At 38.5% G+C, this 16,621-nt stretch overlaps 1 protein-coding gene across 1 annotated transcript in view; it reads left to right on the forward strand.

Annotated features, from left to right (window-relative positions):
* The first annotated feature begins 528 nt into the window (after positions 1–528).
* sbno2b (strawberry notch homolog 2b) overlaps positions 529–16,621 on the forward strand; it is a 61,892-nt gene continuing 45,799 nt past the window's right edge. Inside the window, 3 exon segments of the mRNA XM_085152032.1 lie at positions 529–686; positions 15,260–15,486; positions 16,186–16,274. Of these exon segments, the coding sequence (XP_085008158.1) occupies positions 15,379–15,486; positions 16,186–16,274 (197 nt within the window). The 5' untranslated portion in view covers positions 529–686; positions 15,260–15,378.

Raw genomic sequence — 16,621 nt, forward strand, 5'->3', positions numbered from 1 at the left:
AGTTTTAAGTCAAATCTTAAAAACAGAGAAGGTGTCTGTCCCCAAAAAGGAAGCTGGTTCAACAGAATAAAAGAGCTAATATAACCTAATGCACACTTACATTAAGTTGCATATTGTTTAAACCAGTGAAAACTGTGTTTGTCGGTATTATTTATTTTTTATTTATATTGGTTTATTGTAGACTTACACTTGTTTTTAAAACTATGAAATATTTTTTTTTATTTATCAGATAATCGATCTGAATTTTAGCATCTGCATACCTTTGACTGAGCTGCTTGTTATTATTAGGTAGTATTTATTTCTTGGCCAGCTGTTTATTAACTTAGTTATAACTGATTATAATGAGCTGAGCGCTCATTTGTCACCGCTTTATATATTTTGTCTAACTTGACGCATTGTCTCAGGTGGGCCAAACGCTTAACTATTTCTGTGCTCTTCTGTTTTCTGTTCTCGATCAACAAGCAGAGTCCTCGAGGGATCTGAACGAGCGGCTCTGTGTGTGACGACAACGGCGGAAATATTTTTTCGCTGTTCAAAATGGCAGCGTCTCAATCAGGAAGTGGAGAAAACAACTACGAAGAATAAGTTGGATAAAATTCCCTATTTCTGTTACTTTGACGCGAGTCTTCGATCAAAATCAGGCCGTGAGCTCGGGGTTTGGTTTGAGAATAGGAAACACGTCAACGGTAAGTGTACTTCGATTATATTGGGAAAATGCGTGCGACACATCGGCAGTAGCCTTATAACAAGATGCGTTCAGGGCAGCCTCTCCTAGGCGCGCACGTTTTTTACGACGGGCTACGCCGGCTCTTCGGCGCCTGGTCTGGATTAAACGAATGGTACGTTATCGATATACATGTAATGTTATGAAACCCATGGAAGTTAGGAGCAAATAAAACACACATAGCGATGTTAATTACTTCGTTATGCTGTGTTCGAGAAAGTCCGGTGGCTATCTTAGCTAGCGTGTTACGGAGTTACACGCTATCGCTTTAATATTAGCCAACCAGCAAGTAATTTGGGTCAATAAAAATTTCCATGCTATCTTTATCATTTAAAGAGAAACAGGTAGCAGTTGCTACAAAAACTATTTTAACACAAATCTGGACAAACTGATATTTTATGTACTAAACTAGAGTGTATTCTCTCTCCAATAACATACAAGTGCCAGGTATGTTAGTGCAAAACGAGCATACCCAAAGTCGGAAAAAGGCTATGAGCTATGCTACCAGAGCTAGCACAATGAGCTATACAAAGTATGGTTGATTTTAGTGAAGTAAAACCAGGTATACTTTGCCTAATCGTTGTTTTCTTGACCAGCAGTCGTACGCTATTTTTCGGCAAGAAAACGAAGCATATTAATTAGAAATATTCAGAAGCCAGTGTTGGTTTGTTTGTTACTCCGTAATAGATATGTCGTTTGTCGTTCACCAAGCTAACAGTAGTGGCAGTGATACTGTACGCAGAGCTTTGGCTGTTTTCCTTTGTGCTGTTTGAAACCAGTGCGTCCACTTTTATCAATACAAGCTGTATTTTCAGCTTATTTAAAAAATGCTGCTTACTTTCATCGCGTAGGTGTACACCCTAACTTTAGTTGAATTACAGGAGAGGGAACAACGCCATTTAGTATAATCTCAAAGCAAGTGGAGTTAGTTGAAAAGTACTGTTGTTCTCGGAGACCTTGGGGAGATGTTGCCCCAGTTTGTACATCTAATGTATTAATTAACAAATGAGACAGACGAAAGGCTGAAAGTTGTAAGCGTACTTGGTAACAATAAACTTTGTGCGTGTAATACATGTTTCCGCACACTTCTTTTTCATTATATGATTATGACGTGTATGTACCACTGTTAGGAATGTTGTGTTTGTCAAAGAGGTGGCTAAAGTATGCGAGTATTCTGTGCCAGGGTGCTTTAACTTATTATAGTAGAAGAGTTCGGATTAAACACGCCACTGGTCATGTCTTCCACGAATTTAAGCTATATGTTTAATACAGAAAAAAATCAGATTGATGTGGCTGAAACCAAACACATTGGAGCGTTTGGATTTGACTCATAAGGAAATGAAAATGGCTCCCACATAGCTGTCCCCTCCAGTTCTTTCCTGCAATTTTCGCTATTTGGTTTCCACTGTGTTTCTCGCCTGCAGCAAAGGCTAGTCGAGCCCTATGCAAGCCTTGACACAGTAGGTTGCCATGGTGCCTGGCTATTTTTCTAATTATGTCATTCTCCTTTTGTTGATGGATAGTATTTGGTGGCTGCGAAATGAACAACATGCTAGGCTTTTGTCACAGTTTTAGTCAAAAATATCTAAACCCCTGTGATGAGGTCAATGGACTTGGTGTTGTTTGTTGTAAAATCCCTCTTGCAGCCAAATCTCCCCCACTCTCCTGAACTTAAATGGAAACAGACAGGGTTTTTTTTTTTTACTTATTATATCACCTACCCAGCAACTTAAGTACTACACTAGAATATAATGCTTTTACAGATACCCATACATAGAGAAAAGTGGCTTTGAATTTAAGGAAAGTTTTGTTGGTTTGGTTAAAACAAATAAAGTACCAGTTAATCACTCATGTAATAATAGCTACTTTTGGTAACCATGCATACCAGGCTGTATTTTAAGTGCGTGTATAAAAAAAAAGGTTCACATGAGCAATAACAGTGGTGGAGCTCCACTTCTACTTCTGTGTGTGTTTATGCTGAACAGCTCCCCTTTTCTAATTTTCCTCTGTGCCAGACAATTGATGGCTGTCTGCCCTGCAGGGACTCTGAGGGTCACTGCACACTAGATCTGTTGGCACCATGTTTAGAGCCTGCAGGAACTACAAAGATGACACACAGAGAATATGTGGGTGTTTCACATAGCAGGATTAGCAAGTTGCATATGCTTTAAGACATGTCCTCTGAAATTTTTACTATTTTTAAATAGTAATGTATGTTCAGGCTTTGTTTAACGCAAGAGTATTAAACATGCAGTACAAGGGCTGCTAAAAGGTCCAGTAACATCCACCGGATGACGTTGGAAAGTTGTTGGAAAGAGTATTTTGAATGTAGATCAAGACACGCTGTTTAAATCATAAAATACAAAAGCTTTACATGTGAAGATTTTACACTTTGAAAAATAACTTGTAAACTGTAGTGATTGTGCAAAAACTGTATATTGTAGTTTATCTGTAGACATAACAGTCTGCTTATTGTCTGGTTTGTAAATGAAGTGCTCATTGCATGACAAAAACTGAATTGAAAGTAGACCTTCTGATGTCAGGAAAATTTTTAGGGGAGAGCAGTAAGGGATGTTTTTCACTAATTGCCTATGGTTTCTGCTTTTAGAAAAACGTACCTATGACTCGGGTAAAAGTTTTCAGAATTTACTTTACGTTTACACGATGAGAAATATTTGCAGGGTTATTTTCATGTAGATTATGGTTTTAAAATACTTTCTGACTTGAGATGAAATTGGGAAATTAGTTACTCCTGGTCTTATTGGTTTGGGGAGCTCAAACAGCTGTGATGCACTACTAAGCAATGGCTCATGCCCCCCACTGTTTGTGATTTGGCCTCCATTCTCCTTCAGCCCTTGTCTTTGCTAGCTTGTTCCCCCTTTCTCCAATTGGTGCCAGTGATAAATCTCATTTATTGCCTTTGGGTTGATTAGAGTGAGAGTAAAAATGTGAAGTGGAGGAGGGGTATCGGCCCTAGGTAATTCGTTTGATTCAGTTCCTGCTTTCCTGGAATCTGGGCTTCATTAGGTAATAGTTCGTGTACTAAAAAAATATAAATGTTTGGTGAGAGGAGAGTGAAAGCACAAGTAGGAGTTGTTATGAATATGTGGCAATGGGGCTCACCTCTCACACTGTATTATGAAACAGCCTTTTATGATAGGCTGTCTGAGTATCCCCTGTCCTCTTTCCAGACCTGGAGCCCATGTGGATCTCTCCCAAGCCACATCAGAGGTTGGTGCGACATGACTGAAACGCAGGAGAGCATAACTCTCTGGCATGCCTCGTTGCTTTACTTTATGATTTTCTGTGGAAAAAGTGTGTCAGAAGACTTCTAAGAAACTCAGACAATGATTTCAAACTGGGACTCATCCAGGAATTAGATACAAGAGAAATGTTAGTCTCCACATAGATTGATAACCGAGTACAGTGTGTGTCAGTGTTTCAGTTATCATACTAGATCCATATCTAGTTCCACATGGTAACTAGGGAAGAATAAGAAGAGTGGTTAATTAAATGCCAACATACAACCTAGTTTGTGAATTTTTTTTTAAATGCATGAAAGGAGATTTGAGGTGTAATTATTTTTTTTTGAAATGAACAATTTAAAATAATGTGTTTTTATGTCTGCTGTTGACCCTTGTTAAACGAGCACTAGGGCTGCCACGATTAGTCGACTAGTCACGATTACGTCGACTATTAAAATCGTCAACGACTAATTTAATAGTCGACGCGTCGTTTGAAGCTTTGTAAGATCCCAATATACGCAGGAATAAGTTGTAGGATTTAAGAGTGTAATAACGGACTGAAACAGAAGATGGCAGCACTGCATGTACAAGGATGCCAGCTGCCGCTAAACCCCGAAGAAGTAGAAGCAGTGTCCCAGAATTCATAGCGCGGCCCAGCTCAGTTGTCAACAATGGCGGCAGTTAGTTAGTTTTAATATTACTCTTATTATTCTTTCTGGGTCACAAAATAAACGATTAACATATTTTCAGGCGAGAATGTAGCTGTGTAAACTTCAAATATCTGCTCAGTTTATCAAGACACCACATATTTTAAAAAAACGCTCCGACGTTTTCGGAGACGTCTGTTACCCACCAGCTAGCTCGATAGCTAGCCGGGGGCAAGGCTCACTAGAGCCGGAGAGAACACCGGACTCCCGGCAAATTGTTTTCAAACCCACCGCCGTCTTTCGCTACTCAGGTTAAACATGATATATAGGTCACTTAGATAACTTAAAAATGTTATTGTTTGGCTTTTTTTTTAGTATTTTATTGGTTCCTGATTAAATCGGTTTGGCTGAGATTTTTACACACCTGAATAAACGTCAAGCAAATTAAACTCTGTCTAAACAATCTGCAAATGTCATTAAAATTGAAAAAACTCTCATCTTGTCTTTATTTTTAGTTAGCACATGCCTTAAACACTTAAAGCTGTAAGCTAATGATAGTTATATAAGAGCAGATGCATGCTGGTGCAATAAGCTGTATGTTTTATGTCCAATGGATGCATGATCTGATTAGTCGACTAATCGCAAAAAAAATCAGTGACTAGTCCACTATCAAAATAATCGTTTGTGGCAGCCCTAACGAGCACCCTACTGTGTTTCCCTGACATGTATTAAACCTAGTCCTAGATTCAAAAACTTGTTCAGTCGTGTACAACTAGGATTAGTTCATGTCTTGGTAACTGAGCCATAGAGTTTAGACCTTTTAATTGTAAGTATAGTAGTTTCAAGTGAATTTAAGATAAAGTTTTTATTGAAATTAAACATTAATGCTTCTTTGCAAGTATTTAGAGGTCAACTGATACTGGCTTTTTGGATCTGTTGCAGAGAATGATTGTGGGAATAAAAAATAATAATAGATAATAATAATAATAATAATAGTAACCGGTATTGTATGTCAGGGATGCATCCTGAAAGTCGAGGACTCAAACCATCAGTCAAAGATTGCTGAATATACTTAGTGGACCATTCGTTGACAACATGCTGCATTGCGGTTGAACGTTAAGAGAAGTTGAAATTGAAGGTGAAGTGAAACTCTTTTACCTGCAGAGGCTTTCCTTTTAGGTAACTTGTCCGACGTTAAGTTTAGTGTTATGGGAAGTTTGAAACCTGTGTGTGTCTGTGTGTGTGCATGAGTGGGTGAGTGCAAAAGAGAGAGAGGAATTAACGTTACCAGTAGCCATAGATACTTTGAAGTTTATGCCAACAGCAGTGATTAATTACTATAATCCACCATAAAGTTTCTAGATATGTAATAGTATCAGCGAAGCCTTCAGTTATGTGTTGTATACTAGTTTTTTCTGTCCCATAAGAATGGAAATAACAGGCTCTGTCATGCAACTTTATGATGCTGTTTCTCTTCCTGCCCCTCATTACTGCAAAGTTGTTCCAAACATTCACGGTTACCAGCTAGTAAACCAGACTACAGACACAGTAGCATTTCAAACCTTAAAAGAATTTAATGCAAGAGCTCAAATTTCGAACAAGTGTTTGGTGCCTTTGTGCTTAAAGGTTAGCTTCTTTAGTCATTTTACAAATATGTTTGATCCCAACGTCTAAGGTTTCCCAAAGTTGTCAGTGTGAGTAAATATTTGTCCTTCCGTAGTAGAGTGACACTGAATTTCCAAGAATATATAATGGGTCTAACAATGAAGGGGGGAAAAAAAGAAAGACTTGTCAGTCTGTGTGGGTCAGCTTACTCCGATGCATAGCTCAGCCACTTCAGTTTCATGTAAACCCTGAACCAAATCTTAACCTGCTTCATCCTGCGGTAAGTGTATTTGTACTTTTGGCAGTAACTTAATTACCCTTGTCCTTAAAAAATGGCCCAGTTAATGTCACTTGACATCATCCAGTTTGATTCATGTGTATGTGAATGCGTGGCTTTGTTTTTTTGTTGTTTTTTTTTAAGTGAGGCAAGTTAGAGTTTTCCTTGTTTTTAACATATCTGTCACATTTTATGAAGTAGTGGCAATGGTGGAGATGGAATTTGTGAAAAGACCGAAATGGATTTGGAGTTATAAAAAGAATGGATTATGGTAAACATTACTACTTACTAAAGTAACACATTGCAGTACTTTACTGGAACTGCAACTGAATATTGTCTAAGTAATGACATAATACAAGTTTTTGAAATTTTTCTTTTATTGAGCATTGTGATAAAGATGGCAGTTTTTTGTTTATTCAACTTTTCTTCAAAGATTCCCCACTCAAAACATCCTTGACATGTTAGCTTTTTCTGACAGAATTTGCACTGGACCATTATTTAAATGAGTTCCACACAGCACTTTTCATCGGTTGTAGTCATATTTGACTTTGCATGTTTTCTCGGTTGTTTTAGTTTGCATTTTGTCCTCGGTCTGTCTGTGCTCTTGTTTTTTCTCTTCTCTTTTCTCATTACCCAGCCATTTTCAGTAGATGACTGCAATTTCCGGAGTCTTGGTCTGCTGAAGATCTGTTCCTGTTATAAGGGAGTTCTTCTTTTCCACTGTCACTGAGGGCTGATTGTTTGGGTTCCCTCTATAGTATTGTAGGGTCTTTACCTAACATTATAAAGTATGACACATAGGGTTTCTGGATGGGATTACTTTACCATTTTATTCTACTTCAGAATAGTGTAATGCATGGTGACACTTTAAATTTAGATATATATTATTGCTTTTTCACCTTACTGTCATCTTACGTTTACACAGCAGATCAAAGCCGCTCTGTGCAGTCTCTGCTGGTATCTGGAACACCTGAGCACAATGTGTTATAAGGTGTTTCATGTTCCTCGTATAATTTTTCTGTAAATCTCATAACAGTGTATGCTCTTTGACAAGCTGTTCATCAAAATAATCTGTAGTAATTAAATAAAGAGCTTATTCTGTGATGGGGTCACCAAATTGCAACTTTAATTCTGACCGACTCTGATCTGGGACTTGTCATATCATACAGTAGGCACATGTTCTTTGTAATTATTTTCAATTTACAGTAATTTGGTCTTCTGATCACAATGATATAATTTTTTGAACATGCTTTGCCTGTCTGATTTATTTTCAGCATGGCTTGTTGGTTTCAAGTAGTGTTGTTCTAGAGTATGAAGGCAGCCTAGTCAGTGAGCCAGCTCCTATGTGAAATAAAAAGGATGAACTGAAGTTTGCAAAGCGACATAGACAGCCAAAGATACACTCCTGTGAGCTGTGCAAATGGTGCAATATTTTCATGCCTGCCAGATAACTGAGGTCAGTTTTAGTGGAGCAGAGAGTACTGTCTGGACTTGAACGGTGTTAGGGCACAGTTCACAGTCCAGACTATTTCGTTTGCCTGTGCTGTGTTGTTTGCTTGTGAACCATGCATCTGGTAGCTTTTGTTGGGTGTTATGACTGACTCTCTGAATAACCATGGCTGAGAGGGGTGGTTATGGGGGTGGAGATTCAGACGCATTGAGCCAGCTGCCTCCAATCAGCAGCAAAATCTCTTTGGAGTTCAGACTGGGTGAGAGGCAATAGCTAACGCCACTGGCTTCCATGCACAGGATGGAGGTGGAAAGAGGAATGGACGTAAGGGAAACTGGGACATGGAGATATATACACCATATACTGGGTTGCCACACAGCAGGAGGAACTGTAGTGGAAAAAAGAAAACAACTGGGCATTGCTCGAAAGAAAGGATGTTATTTTCATATTAATATGCAACGTTAACTGAAAGGAAAATTTTCATACAGCAGTATATATCATAGATGACTTTAAAATGGCGCAAGGAACAATATTTAAAATCAGCCAAGACACATACATGATGAAAAAGTACACTGGCTTTGCTTATATAGGTGTGAGTAAAAATCCTTAAGAAATATCACAAGAAGCAGAGCTTTTTTTTAAAAAAAAAAAAATTAGTTTAATATTTTTTTGTGGGGGAGTAAAATAAGCTGTTGTCTATTCACCTAAAAAGTTTAACCAGAGTAGTCAAGGCAAAAAAACTGCGCAACACTAGCATACGCTATCATCCTTCTATTCTGAGGAAATTAGATGACAGAGGAAAACGGGGCAAAGAGGCAGCTAAGTGGATCGTTCTCTCTTTGATCAAGTCAGCCTTTGATCTATTTCTGGTGAGCTGGTGGTAGAAGTAGAGGGATTTGCTCCTAAATGAGTGCCATCAGGCAACTGTAAAGCATTGTTTTACTCCGTTTTTGCTCTTTTGCTCTTATTATTATCCAAATTGTTTTTGCCCACACCTTTTTCTCTCTCCGTTCCCTCCCTGTTCTCCGTTATCGCTCCTTGTTCTTATTTACCACAACAAAGCCATCCGCTCACCCACAAGAGCTCGATTAAGTTCTCGCTTTAAGGATAAATTACTTTAATGTTTCATTCAGCTTGTGTTTGTGGCCACAAAGATATTCATCATCCCGGCAAAATGGTGCTGAATAACCATTTGGAGTTGGTTGATGAACATGTAATTAGGATTAATTGGTATTCACTTGCAAGCAGCGAAATCTGTGAACTCAGCCTTTCATTTAGAGCAGACCATTCAAATAAATGCCCATTTGTTTTATCAAGGTGTTCCTGTGTGCTGTCCCAGTCCGTAGAGGCTCTTTGATAAATATTTGTACAAGAGAAATGCAGTAACAACAGACTCCTAAAACCAAATTTGTTTCCATTTCCCGACTTTGATAAGACAGCTGATTCAGTTACACCGTCATTCGATCATTATTCTCTATCCAGTGTCCTACTCAGTTACTGGGCTGTTAACAGTCCCTTTACGGCAATGCTGAATGGAATTTCCTTTCTGGCGGTGGGAACCGGGAAAGATAGGTAGCTAATGTCTGTGTCCTTCCATGTATGTGCTTAAGGGCTTGCGTCATGTCTGTGCATGTGCACACCGTGTCAAGTATGGACCCTTTGTGTTGAAAAAGGTGCTGATTAATAATGTAGGCTGTTTTGAATGATGGCATCCCACGTTTCCCTGGGAAGTAACTTGTTCCTTTTATGAATATTTCATCACAGCAACTAATGAATCCAGCCAGTCAAGCCAATCATAACCAGCCAACAGCCCCCTTGCTGCTTTGGTGTAGTGTAGCTGGGCCCTAATCATTTCTAACCTGATTACTGGTGACGCTGATGGACTCAGATGGGTCATGAGTAAGTGGTGTACATTGAATTGAATGTTTGTTGTTATCCAGCTTGTTAGCAGTAAAGACAGAGACATACTACAACAGTATACAGAGTGACAGATGCCAACAGAGGGCTGTCTACATATTTCTACAGTACCTGCAATAAATGTGCAGTTACGTTTGTTTTTTTTCATGAATCCATTTTTTTTACAAACCTACCGTTTAGTCAAATGAGCCCCTGGGCTTCACCTAAAAAGCACTGCTGCAAGAAACATAAAAGGGCTATAAAGAGATGCAAAATGACTACAGGATATGCTAAAACCCCAAGGAAACCCGTCCCTATGTCCTAGGGACTGTGTAATGTCCCTATAAGTCCCTAGGACATATAGGGACACCACATGACAACTGTGATGTGGTACTAGATGGGAAAAGTAGGGGACTTTCACAAGTATTTGCCAAGGTGCTTATTGTCTCATGTAATGTCCATGGTAACTTTGGGAAAAACAGACTCATGTGAAATAATTTTAATTCCTTTTTCCTGGCATTTCCACTCATAGATTTGTCCACACTGGTACTGCAGTGACCTCAGAGGTTCAGCTGCACAATAGCATCAGCTGTGTCCCCTCCAGACTGGTTCATCTAGTACTTTTATGCACCTTACTGAGTGCATAGAGCACTTAACAAAAAATCAAATAAATATATAGCACGTACAAAGGCGTTGAAAAAATTGGTTGACATAATGAGGTTTTGACACCTTGTGAGCCACAAGGAGCTAATTATGCAAATGTGGTTAATGAATGAAGCACAGCTAAACTTCTGAATACTTCCCGTAACCCTACTGAAAAGAAAAGATGATATTAGTATGATTTGAAGTAAAGGAATGCATATTAATGCTACAAGACAGGGGATTAAGTATGGTGGGTAAACTGCATAACGTGGGATATCATTTATTTACTTTTTGCACTGGTCCTGGTCTTGAAAACAGGATATGGCGCATCTGAGATATCTTGTTTTCATAAAGGAAGACATTTATATATTACTAGACCGAAAAATGTATTAAGATAATGTCTACAGAGTTACTTCATGTAAAGCATAGAGCATGATTTCATTATGAGTCAGGAAGAGAAAAAAAAAATCACTGTTTGTGAAATTCTGATTGTCAGTATCAACACTCCACATGTGAGTTTTCATTTGTCAAGTGAGGTGGCACACACGCGCTAGGCAGGGTGGTGCTTCTCCTCGTGAGTGTTAATCGTGATTTACCAGCTTAAGGAAGTCACACTTCCCTGGATGATCTCCATGTGCTCTGGCAGCCACAAGGCCACCAGCAGTCAGTCAGCTAGTTCACTATATGCCAGACTCTCTTTTCACTCTCATTATTGGTACTTGCAAGCTGATAGTGGATGGTGTAACAGGGTGGTGTTGCAAACAGGCAGGCACATATCATGTCTTGGAAATATTGTTTCTAAAAATGACATGTTACTAAATGTCCACATTTGTGAAAGGGCTGTTTGCTTATGGCAAAAAATCATGCCTATGAGTTTTTCTGTCAATTCTGTGATAACAGTTATGAGTAACAAGATAACTAAGAAAAATCATGCTTTTGCTAAACTGTTTAAATGGCCAAGCAGCAGCAGGCACACATGTCTCAGGAAAGCTGCACAGAACCCACCGAGAAGATAGAGTGCCCCTGCAGGTTCTCCTTTGGAAATATTGTTATGACTTTAACTTCCTTTATCTACATCTTGTTGATTAAAGGCTCTTTTTGAATTATCTTGGGTGAAACGGTGAGTGAATTGGACTTTTAGGGAATTGCCAAAGTGCACAACTGTAACGAAAAAATGGTAACTACATTTATTACATAAAGCAAAATGCAAATTTATGGTTAAACAATAATCGTATATAAGATATCTTGTTTTCACAATTATTAGAAGCCAAATTTATATTTAAAGAAAAATCACATCGTCCTAGTTTGTAGCCCCTTAAGTTAATAGTGTGTGGATTTGTTTCAGGTTTTAAGGATTTTGCAAATACTGCAGATGAAGTGGCCTAATTTGTTTTTAGTGAGCTCTTGCATCAGACCACCCAGGAAGAGGGAGAGAGATGGACTAGGAGACTCACATGGGAGACAGCGGCACAAAAACCAGCAGTAACCTCTGACTTAATTAACAGATTTAAGAGATTACACTGCAGAGTGCTTGCTTTCACTTGCTCTGTTACATTTTTTGTAGGACATTAACCTTTTTTCCCTTTTTTGTAGCACCCTATACATTAAAAAAAGAACTGCATGAATTGTGTATGTTGAGGAAACTCCTTGTGCCCCTTGCATTACAGTGGACATTTTTTGTTTTCTTCTCACTGCCCACTACTGCCAGCCCTCTTCCTTCTGCAGATAGCTCTCTTCATCACACCCCTCTTCCTCTCTGCAGGAGTTAGGAGTAGTAGGGGGGTTTTCTGTTTTCCGGTAATGAGAGACCTTACAGGAAGGGCAGATCTGGGACCACAGTTACAATGATCAGTATTGATTATCCTCTGGAGGGAGAAGGGGGAACAAGGGACATTTTCTGTTGCTAAGAGACAATAACTGGCATGGTACTAGTCGGTGACATGGGTTTAGGTGGTAGGGGGGACAAGAGACAGGGCATTATGGGAAGCAATTCTGCCTTTTAAATCAATGAGAAAATGCATTGGTGGACTTAGGGTAGTATTTGAAGATGAAGAGGGCTATGGAACGATGGAGCTCCTGTCTGCTAAGGCTAATGAGGAACATTGAGTGGTTCTAGCTATCACAATTCTTGACTTAGATCAGTGTGCTAGCTAACAAACATCTACTATACTATGATGTTAGTAAGGAATTACATAAATGTAGTAACTGTAGTTTCATGGACATCATTTCAAAACAGCAGAATTCTAAGTGCTACATTGTCTGACATCTAATGGTTAAAAGCAATAAAAACTGCTATCTGCTAGCCAAAAACCTATGCAAATGGACACCTGTGCAGTACCATAAGGCCCGCATGTTTCAGCAGAACGTTGGTATTGGCCATGTTAACTGATACTATCAGCAATTAAAATGACATCATTGTAAGCAGGCGATGTTTATGTGTTGTGTTACATCCATTTTTTGGATGGCTAAAAGTAGGGTAATGAAGGGCTGAAAGAGCTTAAAACTGTGTTTTTATAATGAGGATTTCTTTGTTTTCCTGCAACAAAAGGGGATAAAATAAGAACAAAAATAAAGAAATAAATACTTCAGTATTGGGCATTGGCCAAACATGATGGAGCCATAATGTTACAGCTGAGTTAGTGATGCCGAATTGGTTAGGAAATTGAATGGTGCACAACAAGTGCAAGCAAAACCAAAGCGTGGCGTGCACTAGGAGCTGTGATGACACTTTTGGCATGCATTTGCAAAGCACTGTCCTTACGTTGCTACACTAAGTAGATTTATGCAACACCAGCACTCCCTTGCCTTGCTTTTGTCTCCCTGCTTTGAGTTGCACTTTCTAGGGTGAAATCTGGCCATACATATTCAAAAAAATATCTAATTTCCTTTCGCTTCAGACCTCCTGCCTAGGAAGTTTGCCAGTTGGTTCTTTGCATTGGGCTTCCCCCCCATTTGTTTCACCTTTATCCAGACAGTATCACACAGGCAGCCCGAAGTGGAAAATGGCCTCCCTTTGTGTGTATTGGCTCTGCTAGTGGTGACTATCTTGGGCCAGGCCTCTGTCTCTGTCACATACACTGACTTGCACACACTCGGACACACAAAGTCCTCCTTATTTAGACCCTCATGAACTCTATTAGGATTTATTACCTCAGCTTTGTCCCCAGTGAACACGTCTGGTCTGTGTTCCAGATTGGGGGCAAACTGGAGGAGGGAATGAAGGAAGGACAAGGGGAAGGAGGGTAGCAGTTTGAGTAGTAGTGTTTCTAATGTAACACAGACATGCTTTGTAAAGTGCTAAAACATTGGATCCCATCTGGTGAGATTCATTAGAGATTTGTTAGGCTTGTGGACTTTAAGTAGCAAAAAACTGACTTTAGTTTTATATATTGTTTATGTGATCTAGTTGGAAATCGCAGTTTATGGATTTAGATCCCATATGAGAGAAAAGAGGTTCTCTAAAATATACAGAGATATTATACTTGATATTAAATAATTTAGCTAATTGAGCCAAAGCAATTATTGTGCTGTATTCAGTTTTGCAATCGCTCAAATGCTTTTCCATTCAGGTTTTCCCTTTGTTTATTTTTGTAGCTCTGTGTGTTTAAGATTGACAATCTTAAGGTATAGGCTTTACAGCATTTTAGCAATCTGTCTGTCAAGACGGATATACCTGTCATTATGCTGCATATCTACGAGTTGAGTTGTAAGATACACATATTTTACGACATGAAAGGTCTTGTGAGTACACACCATTGGTGGTTTTACTGGCTGGAATTTGGCTTTGGGGGTTACTGAATGTGTAAGCACTGGTCCTCATCCAGCAGAGAGTCTGACACTCGGCGGCAGAAAGCTGCGCCATTTTCTGTTAATTCTGAACATTTGTTATACAATAATAAATCAAACCACAACTGGTTTAAACATAATTTATTATAATTGATTTTCTTTTATTTATTTTTGGACCACCATGTCTGTATTAAATACTATTATGTTATGTTTGTTATTTAGCTTGTGCTCATTATAGGTTTATCCAGCGCAGTGCACACTGCCGTGGACCTCTGGCCATGATTTTAATTGGTTCTGTAATGAATGTGGAATCTTCAGTGATGGATGACAACCAACTAATGAAGACTGTCCATCAATAAATATCTGCTCAAACTCTGCATTATGAATAAGAGTTGAATTCAGTTTGTGTTCTGACAAATGTAGCAGCCCTAAAATGGAAAGCCAATTGCTTTTTAATTTATCTTCATATTACCATTTTATCATATTTTGTAAATCATTTTAGTGCTTTATGACATATTTGGATTTCTCTCTATTTTCTATTTTTAAACTGGACTCTGTTTATATGGCTATGCCAGACATAATAGTCTTTCTAAAACATATTTTTTATGACATGGTTTTATGCATGGCGTTTGTTGAATAAAAAGAACAAAACTAAAATTACAAAACATGTATAACAGTCAGATTATATAAAATGGGGTTTCCATTATAGGCTAGTCTAAGAGCCTTTTCTCTGTGTATCCATCACTGCAGTTGCACATGGACCAAATACTTCAATTTGAGATGTTGTGCTTTTTTATTGCTGAATCTGACTTTAAGTAAGCCATTAAGCCCACAGTTTCTGCTGATTTTCATGGCTTATTTAACTTTACACCATCTTCCTTGATTTTATAATTACCATATTTGCAGCAAAACTGCTTGACAGCTTTTTTCTTGTTGCTGTCCTCTTCATTTCCTATATGTCTCATCCATTCCTACTCTTCTTTTCAGGTCATGGACTGCATTTGCCCTTGTTAAAAGCCCTATTTCACACACAGCCAGCACCTGAGTGGTGGTCGGAAAGTCCATAGTTTAAGTCGGCTGGTGGTCATGAGTGAAGCTGTGGTCTGATGCCAACCCTCACCTCAGCGATGGCCATGGACGGGGAGAACTACCTGCATCCAGAAGGCCCTCAGCTGGACAACAGCTTGTTCTCTGTAACCCCCACTAGCATGGAGGTGTGTTTGCATTTTTATATATAGGCCTATTTGCATAACCTCCATGGTTTTTCTTCTTTTATGTTTCACTTCTTTAATATTTTTCAAAAAGGCAAAATAGATAAATAAAAGAGCATGTGGGTACTATTTGGAAATGTGTGGCATTTTGCTGCAAATGTAGTTGGATAATCACTTGAATTTTGGCCTGGATCATCTTAACAGATCCAAAAGATTGTGCTTAAATACATAATCAAACAATCACATTTTCTAATGGTGTATTGTGTACAGAAAAGTAAATGATTCCATTAAAAAGCGATGAAAGCAGGCTTCCACCCTTTTCTGCTGTAATGGGATTATGATTGCTATTCCTGAGAATTTCTTTAAAAAAAACAAAAAAAAACCCCACCATACGTGAAACCGAAACTTTCCACCTCTCTAGATTACACTAAGTAATGTTATTGAATTCTGTTGAAATCACCTATTAATGGATTGCGCAACTACAGTGAAACATTTTGAAGTCATTCCCAGGCTTTCTTTGGCATCAGCTGCAGTATTCACTTCTTGGTGGGGTAAAGATGGGATTTATCTAAACAAAGTATTTTGTTTTTAGTATAACACATAGCAAAGTGCTGTTAATAGCATTGACTATTTTTAAAATTTGGACCAAGAGGAGAGCCTTTCCTGTGTGTTAAAGTGTCTTTTTTAATCTTTCTTTTTTAGAGTTCAATATTTCCCACCCCCACTGCCTGGCCCCTCTCTTCTCACCAGAGTGGATACAGCATACACTGCCCTATGCAGTCTGGAAATCAGTAAGTTACAAGCAGTTTACAGTATCTTCAAAGTGATTGCTCCATAACAATTACCATATTCTGTAGGGGTGTAGTAGCACATGTATTTCTCTTGAACTGTTCAGAAAGCAGGGTTGGGTATGAAATGCTGTTTGTTTAATGTTCCCTGGGAGCCTAACAGTTATTGCCAGAAGACTATTTATATCAAGCAAAGTCTACCCAGCACCTTTTGTCGATGTTCTAGCTGTCTTTTTGGGTTTACTAGTTTATCTCAGTTAATTATGAATATGTTTTATTCTTTTTAATGGAAACATTTTTGATATTTGAATGATTTATTTACATTTTCAATGAAAAAAAAAAAGATATAT

This window comes from Neolamprologus multifasciatus, chromosome 23 (assembly GCF_963576455.1).
Source record: "Neolamprologus multifasciatus chromosome 23, fNeoMul1.2, whole genome shotgun sequence".
Lineage (NCBI taxonomy): Eukaryota > Metazoa > Chordata > Actinopteri > Cichliformes > Cichlidae > Neolamprologus > Neolamprologus multifasciatus.